The sequence below is a fragment of the Rhinatrema bivittatum genome, chromosome 11, assembly GCF_901001135.1.
Source record: "Rhinatrema bivittatum chromosome 11, aRhiBiv1.1, whole genome shotgun sequence".
Taxonomy (NCBI): Eukaryota; Metazoa; Chordata; class Amphibia; order Gymnophiona; family Rhinatrematidae; genus Rhinatrema; species Rhinatrema bivittatum.
In genome coordinates this window covers 42880654-42897489 of record NC_042625.1, presented here as the reverse complement: position 1 = coordinate 42897489, position 16836 = coordinate 42880654, and the positions used below count along the sequence as shown (strand labels likewise).

At 40.8% G+C, this 16836-nt stretch overlaps 1 protein-coding gene across 3 annotated transcripts in view; it reads right to left on the bottom strand.

The window, feature by feature from the left end:
- The window catches only part of SFSWAP (splicing factor SWAP), a 235710-nt gene that overhangs the window by 122891 nt on the left and 95983 nt on the right, over positions 1-16836 (bottom strand). For all 3 annotated transcript variants that reach the window (XM_029571586.1, XM_029571588.1, XM_029571587.1), the window contains one exon: positions 1703-1892. In XM_029571586.1, coding sequence (XP_029427446.1) covers positions 1703-1892 — 190 coding nt within the window. The remainder of the gene's footprint in view (positions 1-1702; positions 1893-16836) is intronic.

Below are 16836 nucleotides of genomic sequence, written 5' to 3'. Positions count from 1 at the left end.
GTTAACAAGTAGCTCAGAATTATTTTTATGATTCTCAGCAGCTTTTTACCAACTATGTGTAGTATTCTTTCACTTTTATGATTTATTTTTCCTGTTAAGCGTTTCTTATACTAAACAGTTTAAAAAGAAATTAAAATAGTTATATCTTTTGTTCAACTGCTTCCACACACTGCAATACCCTGAAGAGGCACAACCAGGAGTTAGATTTTAGGTTCTGTTACATTACAACAGATAACAAGCCTGTAATAACAGGAGCCCAGTTCTGACATCTAACTATGAACAGAAGACGATACACATAACTCAAAAAACCTTGTTAGAAAGTATCAGAATATCATGAACAATTAGCTATAACAAAAGGTGCACAGTCTACCTTCCTCAAAAGACATTTTCTAAAATATATAGCTCATACCACTAGTTTCTTGTATTAACTATATCTCTATCAAAAACACAAAACACATCCCTCACTTACAAATAAACAAGCAGCCAGTATACATTTATTAGATAACAGGCCTAAGGACAAAGACATTAAATAATGCAGATAAAAATACTGGAATTTTTTTTATAGTAGTTATATTCTTATGCAATAAAGATTTAAAACAAATTTTTGCATTATAGTCTTCTAATTAGTGATATTTTAAAAACATTAAGGTACAATAATGACTAAATCTAATCGTACAGAAAATTTGTGTATGGCTAAAAGTGGGATGAACATAATGGGGTAGATTTTAAAAGAAGCACGCGCGGCCTAAACGCGTGCATGCTACCTGGCGCGTGTGCGTGTTTTAAAATCGGGGGTCGGCGTGCACAATTATGCACCTTGCGCCCACCGAGCCACCTTCCCCGTCCCTCCCCCCTAACCTGACCTTCCTACCCCTTCCCCTAACCTTCCCCCCCCCCCCCCGTCCTACTCTAACCCCCACCCTTTCCTTGGGGGAATGACCTCAGTCAGTAAGGATCTTCTGTATTTCCTAAATAAATCTGCATTTTTGTATATAAAGTTTAATCATTTATTTTTTATGTCCCAATACACAACCATATTGTAAAGTGTTGTAGAGGTATGAAAGAATATACGGAAGATGGTAATTAAAAGGATCAACTCTGAATTGGAAGAGTATGAGACAATTAAGTGATACCTTGCCATAAAACTTTTTTTTTTTTTCACATTGCAGATTTCTTGCTTTTATCTTTACTTTATACCTGTACATCATACCTTAAAAAGGCAGAAGAGAGGAAAATGAGAAGTTAGTATAATCCAGTCATATTCTTTTCCCAGGAAGAGGCAGCTTGGCATTCCTCTACCTGGCTGGAATCACAGGGACCAGGGACCAGGGACACCCCCCCCCGACATCAAGAAAAAGAGAAGCTTTCAGTACTGACAGAAATACAAAATGATTTGGTTTGCTCGTTTCCCAATAACTAGCAATTATATTTTACATGCAGCTTTTTGTAGCGTACATTACCACGCTCTTCAAAAGCCTCTTGGCACTACATTTCCTTATCTGTGATTTCTGAACTATAAACCAATGACAGACTAGATGGAGTGAGAAAGTAATCAACTTATTTGGCTGAATGCTTTTTAGATTAGTTGAAATGATTTTCCTTTTCAAAACTCTGAAGCTTCTCTATTCTCTAATTATACATTCATTTTCTATGGATGCGCGCAAGCAAGGATTTTGTTTTCCAGCAGCTGAGACCCACATACCTTTTAACAATTTTCCATCATAGATGATTTTGCTGGCTGATGAATCCTTTTTAATGTCTAAAGTTTCTAGGGCACTTGAGTCATCTTCCTCTGGAGAGACAACTTGAGAATCTGCATCAGCTAGAAATGGATCTGTACACGGTGTGTCTGTGGTACCGGCTGTTGGGATGACTTCCAATGGCACAGCTCCCTTATCAAACAAAAATACTGTTATAGCAGCATGAAAGAACATAATAAAAAAAAAAAAAAAAAGGAAATGCTTGTCTTGCAGTAACTGTACTCATCTTCTTGATATTTGGAAAAGGGTTAATCTACTGTGTTTTCAAAATTAATTAAAGAAAATGACAGTGTTTGGACAGTACAGCATTTCCATAAAACACATTGTTTGATACATTACTGATCACTTACAGAAAAATTCTGTGGGAGGTATTGAGTTACCTACCACTTCTGTTCCTTATTCAGAACTGAAATTAATATAAATCAGAGTAGCCTGAACCAAGATAATCATGTAAGCACATTTCACTATAGTTAGGGCATGTGATTATGGGGGATTTTATATACTTTTATCACATACCTTTCAAAAGAAGGTGCCGCCAATAAGAGCCGTAACAAAAATAAAAATAAGCCCAGCAAAAATTACATTAAAACAAATACAAAATAGCAAGATAAAAGCAGCTTAAAACTGAAACACCACATTAAAAAATATAAATAAAAAGTTAATGTAAAATAAAATCAGAATAAAAAAGACTTGGATAATATTCCAAAACAGAAAGTCAGGTTTCCCTGGGGGCCTCTGAATAGTGAACAACCTTATGCAAGATGGGCTTCTTTAGGGAAAGAATTCCATAAGGAAGCAATAAAATAGGAAAAAGCTGAATCTCAAGTCCTTGCAAGTTTTACCTCTTTTACCAGAAGGGCTTTCCTTGTGAGCTGATCTTAAAGCACATGATGGCAAATAGACAAGCGACTCTAAAGATACTGACCCTTCAAAGCAAAGACAGGAGCTTTAAATTTTGCTCAAAGGTGGACAGGGACTCAGAACTGGAGTTATAAAGAAAGCATATCTATTGTCCAGCAGAATCAGAGCCATTGCATTTTGGATGAACTGCAGTTTCCAAATAGTCTTTAACGGAAGGCCCACATAAAGGTCATTACAACAATCTAATCAGGAAATAGATTACTGTGGTCAAATTAGCCTTATTTAGATAGAAATGCAGCTGATGGGCAGAAAAGATTATCCAGCTAGTATGAATCTTCTACATTACACTTTACTGTGCAAGTAACAACAAATATAAAGCACGAACATACAACAAAACAGGCATTGCCAGTGCAGGACATGTGCTGAATAATGCCCTAAGCAATTAAGAATAATTCATCAGTCTTTTTTTTTTTTTGCGCATTTTCAAAAATGGCTCCAATATCAGATTTTAATACTACTGTAATATATTCGGATCTGTCCCTTGCCGCCCTTCTCTTCTAGGATTGCTAATGCAAACAGTGTAATCAAGCACATAAAAGCTAAGAGCACTTTAGCTAGGTCTCCAAGACAATACCTACGAAACTAAGACTGCATAATTTAGCAAGCAGCAGTCATACTAGTTCTAACAGCTGTGACTTTTAAAGTCTGATATTCTTAATAATGCTTAGTGGTCATAAAAAGAAAAATACAATTTGGATTTCTGATCTGACATCATAGTTGGCCCATCAAAAAGCCTGCCAACCAAACAGCTTGAGAACTGGCTACCAGCTGAAAAAACCTCTCTCCTTCACGCGATAAAGTTGTCTGGTGTAATCAAAGCTGTAATGTGCCTATGGCCAAGGCCATAGGCGTCACTATCAAAAGGCGCCATAATGCTGCCGACATGAGGGGACTCAGGAAAGTGGAAAAGCAGCTTGGCCCGCTGGCGAAGCTGATGGTTCTGGCGGATATGCGCTGCTTTTCAACTCGTAGGCATCGGATTCGGGTTGCAGCCAAAAATGGAAGAAGCCTCACTGGTGGCAGTGGGAAGAGGCACGATTTCCTTAATGCTGCTCACCCCTGCGGGGTGCTACCGTGCTTCCCTCATTCACCCTCCCTGCTCCTGAAGCATGGAAAGATTACGCCTTGCAGCATGGGCTGCTTCCTCCACCTGATGATTCAGGCACCGGCAGCCGGGAGGGAGAAAGCCCGCGCTGCAAGGCTGTGACCTTCCATTATTAAGCAGGATTGAGGGTGAATGAAGGAATTGCGGTAGCATCCCACGGGGGTGAGCAGCGTTAAGGAAATCATGCACCTGCCACCTGCAGTGAGTGAAGGGATTGTGGGGTGAAGGTGGGAGGGGAACAAGATTTCTGGGGAGTAGGGGGCTCAGAGGGAAAAGGAGGCTGGGGAGCAAGACTGCTGGGACGTGGAGGTCTGGGAGAGGATGGCCTATTGAGCAAGACTTCTGGGGAGTGGGATTTCTGGGATGGAAGAGGCATCTGGAAAGCAAGACTGCTGGGGAGTGGGGGCTGGGGATTAAGAGTCCTGGGGAGTGGGGTGTCAGAGAGGAGAGGGGACCAAGAGTGCTGGGGAGTGGGGGAAAGGGGAGCAAGACTGTGTGGGAGACAGAGAGAGGTGTGTATTCATGTGGGAGAGAGAAAGAGAGCGAGTATGTGTGTGGGAGACTGACCCCACTTCCTCTCTGCCTGCTAATCCATGACAATTTAAGGGGTTTTCTGGAAATCAAAAGTTCCCAGATATGGATAACGGGCAATTTTTCAAATCCTTATTAGTTCTAATTATTGGATGTTATTTGATTTATTTGAAATATTTTTTTGTTTGGAAAATTTGTGTGTGTTTTTAAATACTGAATACTATTCTATTCATTAGTTTTGAATTATTCTTTTTATTGGTATGGTTTTACTAATTTTGTTTTATGAGAAATGGTAATGCTTCTGTTTTTCCATCGTTGCAGTTCATACAGAATTTGGCTTGTTGTGGTTTCCAGTTCAGTTTTTTTCTGTACATTTCTATTTATATTTTATGGTCTCTTTATTCTGTATTTGAGGATCTATCTGTGTTTTGCATGTGTGACTGAGTAAGATATTCCAATAGTGTATAGTTTGTATGTAGAGATCTACAGCAGCTTGGTTTGTTCTGTTTTCCTAATGGGGGATGTATTGGTGTTTTAGGCCTGGTGTAATATTTGCAGTATTAACTTTCATAGGTAGAGTTGTTGCTGTTAGAGTGCCGGTAGTTAGTGTTGTTTTGATACAGAAATTTTATTGTATTGTAATTCTTTTTTGTGGATCTCTAAGGGTCACGCCCAAGATGCATTACAGTAGGCCTAATACCATATGAGTTCCAAACAACTCTTGCTTTTTTGCAGGGTTTTCTGGTTAGCACCACAGCAATGCATAAAATACAATATCAAAATTGAAAGTGATATTTTTACCTCAGAAGACTATGCTTTGAATGTCCTTTTTCATGTAAAATCTGTTATTATAAATGCATAATTTTTAATTGAGTGTGAGGATGGTGTGATGGGGTGGGGGGCTAAAAGGCTGTAAGGTTTTCCTAGGGCACCTAATATTCTTGCACTGGCAATTAGCATTACTGTAACAAACATTTAACAACAGTTTCCCAACTCATGGTGTTGTGTAATGGGCGAGGGCACAGTTTTTCACTTGGCCATAGGTGCCACATTGCCTGGCCACAGCTCTGGGTGTAATATTTTCTAACACACACCCTTGTGCATAGAAGAAGTAATTCTGCTAGTACAAACATAAGTAAAAAGAGAGAACATGTAACGTCATGCAAAATGTATTGCAAGGTTCTATATTTAAGAACACAGAAACATGGAAATGATGACAGAAAAGGATCAAATAGTCCATCCAGTCTTTCCAGTACGTAAGAACATAAGATATGGTCAGATAAAGGGACCATCAAGCCCACTATCCTGTCTCCAACAGTGGCCAATCCAAGTCACAAGTACCTGGCAAGTACCCAAATATTAAATAAATCACAAGCTACTATTGCTTATTAATTAAAAGCAGTTTATGGATTTTTCCTTTAGGAACTTATCCAAACCTTTTTTAAACCCAGTTATACTAACTGCCATATCCACATCCTCTGGCAATGAATTGCAGAGCTTAACTATGCGCTGAGGGAAAAAACTTTCTTTAATTTGTTTTAAATGAGCTACTTGCTAACTTCAACTGCCCCCCTAGTCCATTTATCTGAGAGAGTAAATAACCGATTTACATTAACTTGTTCAAGTCCTTTCATGATTTTGAATACCTCTATCGTATCCCCCCTCAGTCATCTCTTCTCCAAACTGAAAAGTCCTAACTTCCTTAGCCTTTCCTCATAGGGCAGCCGTTCCATGCCACTTATCGTTTTGGTTGCCCTTCTCTGCACTTTCTCCAGTGCAACTATATCTTTTTTTGAGATGTGGCGACCAGAATTGCACACAGTATTCAAAATGCGGTCTCACCATGGAGCAATACAGAGGCATTATGACATCCATCGTTTTATTTGCCATTCCCTTCCTAATAATTCCTAACATTCTGTTTGCTTTTTTAATCACCACAGCACACTGAGCTGACAATTTCAATGTATTATCCAGTATGACGCCAAGGTCTCTTTCCTGGTGGTAACTCTTAAGATAGAACCTACCATTGTGTAACTACATCAAGGGTTATTTTTCCCTATATGCATCACTTTGCACTTGTCCACATTAAATTTCATCTGCCAGTTGGGCATTATACTGGCAAAAACCTTTTCAAGACACATTGTCCAAAGGCAGAGTCTTGACTGCCTTCCTTATCTAAGCAGTATTGGGCTGCGAATGTGTGAAGAGAGCTCCATGTCGCAGCCTAGCAGATGTCGGCAATTGGTACTGAACGATAGTGTGCTACTGACATTGCCATGGCCGTTACAAAATGTGCCTTCACTCATCCCTGGAGAGGAAGGCCTGCTTCCTCATAGCAGAATTCAATACAGTCTGCTAGCCAGTTGGAGAGAGTTTGTTTGCCACTGCAACTCCCAGCTTGTTTTTGTCAAAAGAAACAAAGAGTTGGGTGGAATTCCTATGGATTGCAATGTGGTCTAGATAGAATACAAGTGCACGCGTACAGTCCAAGGTGTGCAAAAACCTCTTGCCCTGGTGAGAGTGAGGCCTTGGAAAAAAAGAGTGGGCAGACAACAGACTGAATAAGGGGAGAGACTGTGTCCACCTTAGGAAGAAATTTAGGGTGAGTACGGAGGACCACTCGGTCACGAAGGAACCTAGTGTGGGGTGAGTATGCAACAAGGGCTTGTAACTCACTGACCCTTTGAGCAGATGTAATGGCTACGAGGAAAAGAATTTTCCATGTTAGAATTTTTAATGTCAAAGGAATGCAAAGGCTCAAACTGGGAATGCATGAGCCTTGTGAGCACTACATTTAGGTCCCATTCTGTAACCGGTGATCATAGAGGAGGCTTAAGTTGTAGAAAGACCATCATAAGCCAGCTCATAAGGGGTTGAGCTGTTATCAGGGCATCCCCTACTCCCTGGTGGTACGCTGAAATGGCACTGAGGTGTACCTGTGCAGAGGATGTCTGGAGACCAGAATCCGAAAGGTAACCTATATAGCGTAATAGAGATGGAGTGGGGCAGGAAAAGGGGCCAATACCTTTTTGTGTACACCATTTGGTAAATCCTGTCCATTTCGAATGGTAAGATTTACGTGTGGAAGTTTTTCGTGAAGTTACAAGTACCTGAAAAACATTAGTAAAAGATATGAAGGCTCGGATGGTATAAATTGCCATGATTGTGGACAGGCGAATTGGTTCCTGGTTTGATAAGTCAAGAAGTATGGAGAAGCATACTTGTCGAAGTCAGTACGTGGCTTTGAGAATCAGTAAACCCCTGTCCTGCTGTAGCTTCATGAGAGTTTTTTGGCTATGAGCGGTATCGGAGGAGACGTATATAGGAGGCCTTTGTTCCAGGGACGAGCAAAGGTGTCCATGGCTAACGCGTTTCATTGCCTGTGTAGGGAACAGAATCTGTCCACTTTGTAGTTCAATTCGGACGCAAGCGGTCGATGGTTGGTTGGCCTCAGCACTAGAAGATTTTGCTCGCTATACATGGATTCAGAGACCACTCGTGGGAATGGAGACATCGATTGAGATGATCTGCTAGTACGTTTGGTATGCCTGTTAGATAAGTGGCCCGGAGATACATGGAGTGTACAAGGGCCCAGGCCCAGATCTGTGCGGCTTCCTGGCAGAGCCGATAAGAGCCTGTGCGTCCCTGCTTGTTCGAGTACCACATTGTCACTATGTTGTCTGTCTGTATCCACACGGTTTTGTGTGAGAGGCAGTGTATGAAGGCATAAAGGGCATAATGTATGGCTTGAAGCTCCAGGAAGTTGATGTGAGACTGTTCATCGAGTGGAGTCTATACATCTTGAGTTTGGAGGTTGTTAATACAAGCTCCCCAAGTTGGATGCGACCGTGGCCAAGGTCACCTGAGGAATTGGTTACTGGATCTGTGACATGGATCAGGGATGAAAGCGGTTAACGGTTTAGAGCCACTGAATTTTAAAGTGCACTGAGTTTTTCCCATGGCTAGTCTGGCCATAGGAGTGACGTGGATTGTCGAAGCCACGTCGCCCAGCAATGGGAAAAATTGATGGGCTGAGGCTATGTTGCACGCTTGCAGAGATGTGGACAGTTTGATAGGATGCTGAGAATGGTGCCGAGAGACACAATTCTGAACTTTTCTTTCTGAAGAAATTTGTTGAGATTTATGAGGTCCAGGATGGGCGGAGGTTGCCTGTTTTCCTTGGAAGTAGGAAATAGCAGGATTAAAATCCTTTGCCTTGCTGTGTCCAGGGAACGGTGTCCCGAGCCCTGGTCCTCAGTAGGATGGACTGTTCTGTTCTCTGGCAAGGTTTCAAATCCAGAAGCCCGCCCGACTGGTGGAGCTGGCGTAATCTGGATACCAGTTGTTGACGTGTGCGTGCTTTTTAAAGCGGACTGGTTGATCTCACGCGAGACCTGGATAATACTCGTGTGAGTGGTAAAAGGTCTTTCTGGCATCCCTCTTCACTGGTTTTCTAGCCGAGGAGGGAGGATTTGCAAGAAACCGAGAGCTGTCGCAGGGTCTCACAGTGGTCTTGCAATTCAGCCACTGTTTCCTGGACCTTGTGCACGAAGAGATGATCTGCGGTACATGGCAGATCAGCTAGTTTATCGGACTTCGGGCCATAAATCAGGTTCACCATCTAGCACTGAGTCCTGTTGCTGGCAACCGGAGGACGTTTTGAAGCAATCACATGTTGTTCGAACTTCATGTTGATGGCAGTGAGGTTCCCTTGGTGTTGTGTCAAACATAGCTGGTAACAGCAATATGTGACACCAACATGGATCCCCGGAAGATTTTACGACCTAGACCCGCCCAAAAACTTCTGGTCCTCTTCAGTGACCAGGTTGAAAGGTATGTCATTTGGAGGGATCGTCTCCACTCTTCTGATAGAGAAGTCTTCGAGAGGAGGTTGGTTTAGGTCTCGATGGGATTGGTGACGAAGCAGAATTAGGGTCCCCATCGCCCTTTAAGGATCCTGGGATAGATATAGGGGCCTGTGGAGGCTCAGAAGGACGAGTTGGCGTCGACGGCATCAAGGGTGGCGTCTAGGACGGCACCGACGTTGACAGTGACGGCTGCCCTTACGGCATTGATAGCGGCATCCACGGGAACCGTGGACTATGTTGTTATTGTTTAAAACTATTGTTCGATGTAAACCGAATTGATTTGATCGGTATCAAGAAATTCGGTATAGAAAAGCCCTAAATAAATAAATAAATATGTATGTATGTATGTATGTATGTATGTATGTATATATATATATATATATATATATATATATATACATACATACACACACATATACATATATACACACACACACACACACACACACACACACACACACTTATTAGTTAAACCATTGGATTCCTGCTGTGCACTAATTATTAATCTCTGAACCAAACTGAGGAGGCAATGCTAAATATAAAGGCGATTGACTCAAGTGATACCTGCTAAATTTGTTTCGGTAAAGCTTGCTTGAAGCAGGGAAATTTTTGGAGAAACCAATTTCTGTCAAATTAACTCTTTAAAATTTAAATATACAACCTCTCAGATATTGTGGGAAGATGCTACATGCAAAAAGGTTTACTATGAACCTTTTTTTGCTTCTACTGTTAAGGATATTGGCTGCAAAGTATATTAGATTGTGCATTAAAGCTTCTTTTAGCACAAACTATTTTCACCACATAGAGCACATAAATGCTTTACATTGCAGCCTTGCTGCTCAAATGTGACATTATCCTTAGTCACTCCTATGTGTAGATGTAAAGAGAACAAGAAATGAATATGCCAAGGCTGTAATTCTAGAGGTATCTTACTCTTGAAGACAGTGATTAATTCAAAGTAACCCAGATGGAGAATGGCCTGAGTTGTAAATTTATCATCCTCCCTGTTAGCCTTGTGGTAAAAGAAGATGAACTCATGTATCCTGTGTTGTAGCCATGACAGTTCTATAGTAATGGAATACTCATGTTTACCCAAGAAGGAAGAAAATATAAACTGCTGTAATATTTTCTCTGTGATAATTGGGGATGTTGCCATTTAAATGTCATCTGCAATTTAAAATGATGGTGGGTATTGTTACAAATCATGGAACATTTTTCTTTCATTTGGCCATGAGAGAAAATGGTTCAAATTATCTCTGGCAGATTAAATTCCAGATTAGTGGTGCTACGGCATTATGGAAATGAACTGGTTAGGTAATAAGGAACCCTTTTTTTTTTTTTTTTAGTCCTGTTGACAAAGTACCAAGCATTTAGGATTCCCAGGATGGCGGGTGACTATGTTGGTGGCACTTTGATCTTTTTCACTTTGCCTCAGGTGGACTCTAGATGTACCTGTGTGCCACTTGCTCTATGAAGAGCATTAGTGAATTAGAGGGAGTGATGAGACAACCGAGGAAAACACCCTCCAAATTTCATCATTAATTAAACAGTATAGTTAAGCATGAACTTGTATAAAAACCAGAAGACAAAACAAGTTGAAAATATCACATGGCTGACTAGTTTCAGGTGCCCAACTCCCTTAATCTACCAGAATTTGTGCTGTAGCAAACCAGTTTCTGAGCTGAAACCACTGTGCTGCCACAACCACTGGCAATTCGGAACACTGCCAAAAAGAACCTCTGTAAATCATCAGCCCTAATTTTAGGGTTAATGCTTTACTGAATGCTGTATAATTGTGTTGTACACAAGCAATACATGACATTGGCTGTTTGTCCATATGTATTACTTATTATGACTGTTCATTTTTTTATGGAATCCACTTAGCATAGTTGTTCTATAATAAACTGAATATAAGCAATCTTAAATAAATACATGAATAATTGACCATAAAGTCCTGCATCCTATCTCCAACAGTGGTCAATTCAGGTAACCTGAAAGCACTCATATTTCAATGGGGAGATCCATTCTTTAGCACTCGCTCCCAGAAGAGACAGGTAACGATCCCCAAGTCTACCCGGCTAGTGGCTAATAAGAGAAGGTTCAAAATGTAAACACAGAGCCAGGAAATAAAATGTTATTTCTGTCTACAAACTCTCCCCACTCAATTATCCAAAAATAACCAGCATCACAACACTAAAAGATACCACTGACAAATCTATGCGCTCATGAAATTAAAACCAGAATGTTTTCTATAAGAGTCAGGCGGGAAAGATGCCCATCACTTGATGACTGCTACGCGCCCACATAAGATTTGTGACTGCAACCTACCACTCAACTCATGGCGCTGAGAATTTGGCGGAGAAGTTGAACATGCTCCAGCTGGAATTAAATTTTCCAGGCAGGGCTATGCATGAGCCCAGCAGTCACTAACAGTACGTTGGCAAATATCTCACAGTATGCTGAATGGGAGTCCTGCTGCTCTTTTGAACAAACCATCTAAGCTGCTCATCAATGACAACTTTCCATTGTAAGCAGAAAATGTAAACTGAGGCTGCATAACACAAGCCAATGTCCATGGCTCAGCAGAAAGTTATATACGTAGTACAAATCCTATTAAAATTGTGGTTGGCAGTTAAAACAGTATCAACATAATTATAATGTAGTTTTCCCAATTAAAACTACTAGACATTTTCAAGCTGATCTCAATCTGCTTGTTCTATTCTTGCATGCTGAGTTCCCAGCTTATGTTACTGAAGGTTCTGAGCAGCTATATGCCATATATGAGAGATTCTTTGTTCTCTCTGTCAAGAAGTTAAGAGTCTGGCTTGGGCTCAGCTGCCTGAATATATCTGAGCCTAAGCATTGGAAAATTAAACGTACTTAAACTGCATTTAATAGAAGACATATTCGCCTTCCTGAAAGTGATTTGTGCATCACAAATTACCAAGGGGCCCATGCCATTATTTGAATTCTTTAACCTCTGGCAAACTCAAGAAAATGTTTGTTCCACTAGAAAACATTCTTATTAAAATTTTATATCAAGATTAACGGGCTTTGTATAGAAGCCGAGCATCTCATTTGGGTTGTGCCTGAACATGCTCTGGAGAAGGTATGCAAGAACTAATGACGTCATTGCTGTTAATTTTGAAAAATGGAGAACAAAAGATAGTTACAGTCTAAATAGTAACAAAACTCTCTAATATCACTGCTAGACTTGCAAGGCAAGCAGTAGCACCTAACATTTCAGTACAAATAGTGTTCTTGTGCATCCTTCTAATGTCCTTCAACAGTCACATTGGGTACAAACTCCTCATGGGTGAGCAACACCATTAAACTGCTAGAATTTAAGGCAGTAGTTTAAAAATAAGTAGTACTAGTTTTATTTGTTTTTCAAAGTGCTACTAGACATAAGCAGCACTGTACAGATATTGTATAAAAAAAAGACGGTCCTTGCTCTCCATATGAAGCAGAAATTGCTTCTAGCCTCTCTTACTGTTTTTGGCCTTGAACTGCGGGCCAAAGACCTACATTTAAAAAAACCCCAACCAAATACATGCAACATGTAAAAAATCTCTCTCTCAAACTGCTTCCTGTTCCCTTACTACAGAAAATACAAAAGTTAATGTAACCTGCAGAATACCAAATCCAAACTGTCACTAGCTAAGCAGCCTGTAAGAATTTCCCATGATAAGAAATTGGCTCACTAGAGAAAAATAAGAATGAGAGCAATTCCTTTAACTAGCTATGAGCAAAGTGACAATCCTAACAATTATGGAAAAACTCAAATTGGTTGCCCTGAGCCTGAAACCATACAGGTATGTATCATTAGCTCTACCCTGCTGGAATCCTTCATCCATCATCTGTACTCCAAAAGACGCCTTCCAAATGTTTTCCATTGCATAAACACTGATCGGCTTATAAAAACTAGCATGCCACACCCTGACTCCGGAAACGAAATCTAGGAATTACTGGAATAAAGTGGCCTGCTGAAAATATTTAACTTGCTTGGACATGTGCATATGTGTGGGGGGAAACCATATTATAACAGAAAGGCATTTTTCACAGAAGCACATGAAGCAGAGCCTCGACTAACCAAGTCACCCAATCCAGGATTATGCTGGCCAAAGTGAAGAGGTGCTAGCCCAAAGCACAAGTTCAAATACTCATTCCTTACAGAATTTACCCAGGCACAATTATGGGAAATATTTTTTTAGGCCGACTGAAGGCTGAAAGGAAAACAGGAAGGGCTATCTTGTAAAGGAGTTTATTAGCTGTGCAGCTTCCCCCGGCATACACACAAAGCCTTGGACACCTGTTCCCTAAGCTACAGTTACACTCGGAGAAATTTATTTTTCTCTCTGTCATCTTTTTCTCGATTCTATCAAAAGCAATAGCTCAGAATGTGATCTCTTGAACAAGGGAATGTTTCACAGGAAGGATTTTCCCCACTGAGTCACTCGAACTTTTTCATTATATAAAATCCAATCTAAATGCCTGAAATAACTGAACATTTCTTGTGTTATATTCTCCTCAGGAAGTATACTGTGTGCGCGTTTTGGAAGGGGACGAGGGGGGCCTTGCTATTTCCAAACGGCTGAACTCCTTTTGGTATAAAAATTGATTATTCTCATGCTACACATAAAAACATAACTGCAGGCCTCATCCAGTCGAAAACTGTAGTCTAACATACCTGCTATAAACTGCAGCAGCTAAATGACTAGAGTTACTGTATCTACCTCAGGCTCTCTCAGAACAAGATGTCCAGATCCAGAGGTGAAAGAGCGCCGGCAACAAAATATAAAAGAAGGTGCTGGGGGCTGACCTGCACAAAGAAGAGGCAAGGACTTTGTTTCCAGCTGAGGAGGCTTTCCTGCCGCAAGCAGAGTCTATAGAGATCAGACTCGGGAGTACCGGCGAGGAGGAGGGGCGTGATGTCACCTCCGCCCCCACCGAGACCCTGCCAATAAAAACCCGGCTTTTAGCGGCGCGCTGCCTAAGCCGTGCGCGCCAAAGGGGCGCGCGGCTTTGGCTGAAAAATTTCTCCAAAGTTTGGGAGTTTAATAGTTTTTCCTGTAGTAGTCCTGTCTTCTGAAGCAAGCAGCCCTCACTGAGAGATCAAAGTGAATAATAGAAAGGAGTCGGTAAGCAGCCCTCTAAATACTTTGTTTGTGATTGGGTTTCCTTATTGATTAAATGCCGCATACAAAGAGGAAGGGGAAGGTGAGGGAGGGAACCTCGACACCATGTCGGCCTTCCTCAGTTCAAACGAAGATAAAAGAGTTCTACCCCACGGTGGGGAGTGCCCCTCGAGTGTCGGCTGGGTTTTCAGATCAGGAGCAAAATCCAGAAACCCTCGACAAAACATCTTTGAGCCCTGGGGCTCCTGAGACCCCTTCTCCACCAGTCCATCATAGAACAGCAGATACTGCTGACCCTCTGAGACCGAAGTTGTCACAGATGGGAGAAGTGATCGAGGAAGGATCAGTTGAAACTATGTATGGACAAATTCAAGGCGAGAGAGTTTTGTCCACCTTGAAAGAAATTAACATCGGGACATTAAGTGGAACTGGCAGTTTTATTGCCATTATCCACTGAAGGGGGGAGCTTAACAGATAAGGTTAGTTCAGGAAGTTCATCGCTGGGAACTTCGGTTAACATACCAGAGATTACACTGCTAGAGAAACCAGAAGTTGTAACTTTAGATGTATTATGGAATGCAGTATCTGTATTTGAGAAAACTATTTCCTTAACTCATGCATTTCAAGGTTTTCAGAACTAGTCTACAATAGTAAATCCAGTAGTTTTAGCTAATTTTATTAAGATACAAGAACTGGACTCTCAGGTAGGTCAGATGAAAGACATTCAAGCAAATTCGATTCAGGGAGATTCTAGAACAGATAAGAGAATAGAAAATCTGGAAAATAGTCTTAGATATAACAATCTGAGAATGATAAATTTTCCTAAATGCACATTTATCTCTCCTAAAGAAAATAAAATAAATATTTGCGGGAAGTGTTATCATTCCCCTCCACTAATTTGCCTAATATAATAAAAGTTTACTTTTTCCTGATAAGTTAAAAAGAGGTGAAAGGGAAGGAGATGGAGGAACTCCTAAGAGAGAGTCGATACTGTCCCCCTTAGAGGATCTATCAGGGTTTTTAGAACCTCTCAAGAAGAGCAGATAGAGAGAAGGGGTATATTAATAGTAACATTTACCACATCAGTGGAAAGAGATAATGTTTTAAGAAATTTTCTCAGGAATAGGAGTAAGTTGTACTTGGGAGAAAGGATATGGATCTATCCAGATGTAGTCAGAACAACACAAATTCGCAGGAGGAAGTTTTTAAATTTGTGTCCTAGAGCTCGTGCTGTAGGGGCTCAAATATTAATTAAATTTCCATGTAAATGTATTAAGACTATTAATAATGTTAGGTATGTTTTTCTGGAACCAGAGCAATTAGAAAAATTCTTGATATCTAAAGAAGTAATAACTTAAATTCTGTTGAGCACTCAGGTGATTTGAATTATCCCTACCACTTTCTAGTTGTGTTTAATTTAGATGATATGTAAAGTTGCTCTGTTAATTACTTAAAACTTTGATCTCTCAGATTTCAAGGTAAAATGAGGTTATAGCATAACAATGAAAGGTGTGGCAAATATATTGTTTAAATTTATTTGTATGTAATCTGATATGCTAATCCTTATGGTAAGGAATGAAATCCTTATTTGTATTATTCTGAAAATTAATAAAGAGATAATTAAAAAAAAAAAAAAAAAGAAGGTGCTTAGTCTCAACATGAAGTGCCAAGTCTGTCTGTCTGTCTTCCCAAATTAGAAGCAGTCTTAAGCCCCTTACCTACTAAATAATGCACACTTTCACAGACTGTTGTATTATAGAAAGAAAATGTTGCTTACCTGTAACAGCTGTTCTCACAGGACAGCAGGATGTTAGTCCTCACATATGGGTGACATCATAGGATGGAGCCCAATCACGGAACACTTTTGTCAAAGTTTCTAGAATTTTGACTGGCAACTACTGGGCATGCCCAGCATGGCACTAAACCTGCAGCCAGCAGGGGTTCCTCTTCAGTCTTGTTTAAAGCTACAGGAAGTGCCGAAAAATAAAATAAGAAAACGTAACGAACCCAACACCGCGGGCGGGTTTCGGAGGACTAACATCCTGCTGTCCTGTGAGAACACCTGTTACAGGTAAGCAACATTTGCTTTCTCACAGGACAAGCAGGATGGTAGTCCTCACATATGGGTGAGTACCGAGCTGAGAATGTCTGAGAAATGCACCAAATGTACCCAAGATGTGCAGTAGGCACAAGGAATGGGGTGGAATTTGGTAGAGGGCATCCTGAACCCTAATGGGCAGGCGGAAGGGTGTTGGTATATCAAGTAGTAAAAAGGTTGTGCAAGACAGACTGTCTGAAGATGGAATCTTGTCTTATGACCTTGTCTAAGCAATAATGGACTGTAAAGGTATGGAGAAAACTCCGGGTAGCAGCCCTGCAAATGTCAGGAAGCAGCACAGAGCGTAGGTGTGCTACTGAAGTCGCCATGGCCCTCACAGAGTTTGCCTTAACATGGTCTTGAAGTGGAATGCCCGCTTGCTGAAAGCAAAAGGAAATGCAGTCCGCTAGCCAGG